Here is a 5,042-nt window from a genome sequence, read left to right as displayed (position 1 = left end):
AGGAATTTCCCAGTTCAAATATTTATTTATTTACTTATATCAACTTCGAAACTGTACATATTTTAAAATTGAGTTGTTATGAGACCATAACTGAGAAAATGTTGCTCAATGGGTTAGTCCAGTCGTAAATGAGACTTTCGTTATTCCCTTCCTACCCCCCCTCCCCGCTGAGCCGGACCGGGCGATGCTCTTGCAAACGCATAAGTACTCACAATAATTCCCTGCCACCATGGTCTAAAAAACTCTCTGCTTTGTCACTATGCATTATCATACTTAAGAAATTGGTTAAAATCTTGAGTAAATGAGGAAATTAAAAATGAACTGATTCTACAAAATCTCTGGTTTGTCACTATGCGGGCCGGTCATGCCAAGTAGATATATTCCATGCCTGCTATGGTGCACAAGCCGCACCTTCCACTGAGGCTTCCAGACCATGGCAATCCACAAGTGAATCCAGACTTCCAGTTCCAGAGTCCAGACTCGTCAGTCAATTCCAAATATTTAAACATTATATACCTGTAGTTGAACTGAGTAAATATTGATGGCATTGGTCAATGCAACTGCGATAAGATTTTTGCTCCATTCATAAGGAGAAAACTCGACGCACAAAATTTCGCTATTTGTAGAAACGCTCAAAGTTGGCTCCACGGACACTTCCATGATTTTTAAAGATTGAAAAAAGCGGGCGAAACAAAGATCCTGTAGTCCGGATTATTAGGAAAAATTTTCCAAGTTTTGTAAGCCCTTCCATTATTAATATTCAATAATTCAATGAGCATATACGGATGTTGGGAGCATTTATGAGCAATTCTTCTTTATAATTTCCTAATCACATGGATAATTTGAAATCCGTGATATGCCATAAGTTTCAAATCTAGATAAGTATTGAATGCTTAAGAGAAATTGAGCAAAATAATGTTATGAATTGATTGTAATGCAAATATTAATTCATTGATAGAGGTGATTGCCGAGACTTCTTTCTTTCGAAAATCTAAAATCATCTATTGCAGCGTTTATGAACAGATGGCACCACCGATTAGTAAACAAAGTCAGTCACTCAGTGTACTTGGTGATGTGGTTGGTGCAGATCGGAGGAGGTGAACGGCAGTCCTGAAATTCGTACATCTATATTTTCCCTGGTCATAGGTGTGTATAAAATAAGAGCGGAAATGTCTCATAAATTGTATTGTTTCATCAAAATTTCCCTTCAAGCCTTCATTCATAATGTTGTCCAAGTCAGATAAAAGTGAAAGTTTCTTATTGCGAGACCGAGAGTTGAGACTTTGGTCACTTTACGTAAGTAACGTAACTCTATTTCCATCGAATTAAACATTTTTAGAACCTATATCGGCAAAGCATGCATCATAAATCGACAAATTCATCATTGGTATCACTGTGGTTTTTCATATTTTCTGCAATGATTCTTCTTTTTCATAATATTGATTTGATTTTACTAGGTACCTAGCTAACTTGAGGCGCAAGCAAGCATCTAGACTAGGCCTAAAGCAAAATAAAAATACCAGCAATGATTTATGACTCTGAAATTCAAAATTAAAAGAAAAAAATTGAGGATTGTCATAAATTTTTAACAAGAGTATTTATAATTTTAACCTTCACACCTGCTAAAGCAACATTTGAAATTTTTATTATTCAATCATTTACCTTTTTTACCATGAATGAAGTATTCATATCCAGATAATCATTTATGCCTAAAAGTTATTTTGGGAATATATTTTTTAGGAGATGTCCAAGGCATGAATGAAAAAATCTCTCTCCAAAGATTTTTTCTGTCAAGACTAAACTTATGAGAGTTTTATTTTAGCAAAAGATGGCTTTGAGAGTCTAAGAAAGATAGGATCATAGGGAATTAATTTGTTTTTTTTTTCCAAGATGATATTTATGATACTATCATCAGTGAAATTTTTCCATGATTTTATTAAAAGTCTTGCTATTGATTTTTATTAGGTACGTACCTACAACACTTCTCTTTAACTTCACTTCTTGTTTGTTTGTTTGACTGTCTGCTACAAATCTTATAATTGAAATTTAACACACTTCTACTTTGTCTATTATCTGAAATTTTACACACTTGCAGAAAATTGGAGACAATACATGAATCAATTAACAGAATAAATAATTTTGAAAAAAAGTTTTAATATATAAAAATGAAATTAGAAATTCATTGTAGATATGTAACATCAGAGACACAGTATTCTCTAGAAGTGTTGTCTTTAAAAAGTAATTTTTAAATGCATATTATTATAATTTTAAGTTATGTTATAAGCAAACTATTTGTAAATAAATCTCAAAAGCAACATTAGTTATAATGATTCATATTAGTTGTGGTAATATGGAGGTCAGGCTGCCAGGCATGAAGTATTGCTGCAAAATTCCTGCTGATATTCAGTGCAGTTAGCTTTAAACCAATTATCTGGCTCATGTTTTTCTAAGTTTGTTTATAGTGCAGTCAAATTTTGTGTATTCTATCGTTTTTCAAAGTATTTTTGAGCAATATTTGGAAGAATCAAATGACAAGTAATTAGAAGACAATAAGACATGTTGAAAACTCCTGTCAGGTAATGTAAACATGAATCCTCTGATGAAAATTCTGCATATTCTGCTGACTTATTGATTAGAAATGTCAAGTTTACCATGTCACAATGAATAAGTGAGCCAATCATGCATGGGTATTTGAGACATTGAAAGTACTGTCAAATAATAAGAAGAAAGTGAGAGCTATAGAAATTACAATTTTATTTGGTATACATTTTGTGCACATAAATTTTTTCTCTAATGGTAATTACCTAAATAAATGCCACCTAATTGCTGCCCCACTAACTAGTAGGGCAGCACCATGACTCATTCTTGTACCAATTCCTGGAATGTGTCTCTCTGCTGCCCAACTCTTGGTTTGTGAACTTAATGAAGTTTTCCCTCCATTACTACTCCAGATACCAAGTTATTCATAATATTCCAGTTTAGCATTCCTATGTGATCCAGACTAATTAATGTCCTTTATTTGCTTGCTTGCCTCCAGGGTCTTGGCTGATATTCCTGCATGCTTAATAATAATTTTTATATATGTATCAATGTAAGCATTTATTTTGATCTTGACTTTTTTTTATGCAAGCACATTTGTTATAGAATGTAATGAGAGCAGTTTTTTTTTCTGTTGAATAATTTTTGAATTGACCATGTGTGTGAAATAGTGTGTGTATGTTGAATGATGTACCAAATTGTATGAAGCTACGTGTTTCCTTGTATAATATCTGATGAAAATGTATCATTAAAATATTAGTGGACTTATGAAAGCAATTCATCATGCATGTGCTAGCCATCAGAAAACCATTTCAAACGATAAACATTTGGTAGTGATCAATAAATATATCAGCTGAGGCACCATACTTTGCGCCAGTATAGCGTATGTGTATCTGTAGTACAAAATCGTGGCGGGTCTCATTCAGTATAATGCAGGTAGTGATGATTGTTCGCGTCCTATTCATTCGTTTCGCTGACGTTAAGTAGCTTTTTTTGCATATTCATCGTGCTTACGCACCGTGCCTTCCTCATTACGGTATGTGACGGCCTCCTGAAACTCGAGCCTCAATTCGCCTTTTAAGAATGGCAGTGATAGTTAACGGTGAAATATTTTCACATAGATTTAAACGTTATACATCGCTACTTTCTATCGCCGTGCCTTTTGTCTTGCTCGCTTCAGAGTAATGAGTTATCTTGGGATCTTGAAAACGATTTTTTGTCTTTCAATGCACTATCGTAAGCTCTGGAACCTATAGGTTGCTTTATGTGATGACATTATATATGCTCATTTCATTTGTAAACTAAAAGGACTCAATTTACCGATAGAATGATAAAATTATAAAAATGATAGAGTCTGCGTTGGTTATCTCAGACATTATTTACGTAGTGAGTCCACTCTTCGCTCCAGTGACGTCTTTGAGGCGACCTCGAAGCCTTGCGCAGACCTCCACAACTTCTGTTGTGGATTTGTTAGCGACGTTTTGATATGATCGATCAGAGCAGCAATAATCTTACGTGGAACGCAATTATTATTTCACTCATTTGGTCTTGATGTGAAATTGTTCATGGCTCAAGCAAAGTGACTAAAAAAATGTTCGTTTATTAGGGGAACACAGGCAGAGAAATTTGTTGAAACAGTTTCCAAAGTTTTCTAAAGGTAGCCGTGGTAACGAGTCGTGTTGATATAGTGTTTCTGATATCTTCGTGCACACTTTTCTGTACGAGGCCCTGAGACAGCTTCCTGACATCGTGTTTCATGGCTTGGGCTTCTTGCCCGCCATGACCTGCCCTTTAATTAACAAAGCGTCCGCTATAGTGTCCGATCGCATGAAGGAAGTACTCTCTAGACAACCCCACGCTTCTGCGAGATTTTTGTTGTGAAGTTTCTGTTGCAAATTATTTCATAAAATTTACTTTTGAATTGTCGAATAACGCACCACAATAATGTCATATAAGACCGAACGTAGTGTTGCTTTTTTAACATTCTGCTTGGCAGTGTTTCGAAATTTAAAAAAGTCTTCACTTCTTTGAAGCGAAGCACGTAGCATTCAGGATTGAAATTGAGAACGACTTGGAGTGGACTCCGGAGCAGCTTTTGTTGCGCGGTGGTGTTTGGTGTATGTACATGTTCACCGGGACGATGTTTGTGTCGCAGCAGTTAGTTGAGATGCTGGACGATGTATACATGTTCACCGGGACGATGTTTGTGTCGCAGCAGTTAGTTGAGATGCTGGACGATGTATACATGTTCACCGGGACGATGTTTGTGTCGCAGCAGTTAGTTGAGATGCTGGACGANCATCTAGATGTGTATAAGAGACAGATGTATACATGTTCACCGGGACGATGTTTGTGTCGCAGCAGTTAGTTGAGATGCTGGACTGCGTCGCGTCCTTGTCTACCGCGATGCGTTGTCTCGTGTATACGTCCCGTTTAGGTCGGCCACTCCTCTGGCTGGCCTAGTTGCTGCTCGCTCAATGGCACTCCAGTTTTCCTTGCAAGTT

At 36.2% G+C, this 5,042-nt stretch overlaps 1 protein-coding gene across 1 annotated transcript in view; it reads right to left on the bottom strand.

Moving 5' to 3' along the window:
• LOC108681074 (nucleoporin Nup37) overlaps positions 1 to 689 on the bottom strand; it is a 5,730-nt gene extending 5,041 nt beyond the window's left edge. The window contains exon 1 of the mRNA XM_018170053.2: positions 517 to 689. Coding sequence (XP_018025542.1) covers positions 517 to 660 — 144 coding nt within the window. The 5' untranslated portion in view covers positions 661 to 689. The remainder of the gene's footprint in view (positions 1 to 516) is intronic.
• Positions 690 to 5,042: the final 4,353 nt, after the last annotated feature.

Source organism: Hyalella azteca, unplaced genomic scaffold (genome assembly GCF_000764305.2).
Source record: "Hyalella azteca isolate HAZT.00-mixed unplaced genomic scaffold, Hazt_2.0.2 contig17868, whole genome shotgun sequence".
In the NCBI taxonomy this organism is placed as follows: domain Eukaryota; kingdom Metazoa; phylum Arthropoda; class Malacostraca; order Amphipoda; family Hyalellidae; genus Hyalella; species Hyalella azteca.
This window is presented reverse-complemented; position numbering and strand designations above follow the sequence as displayed.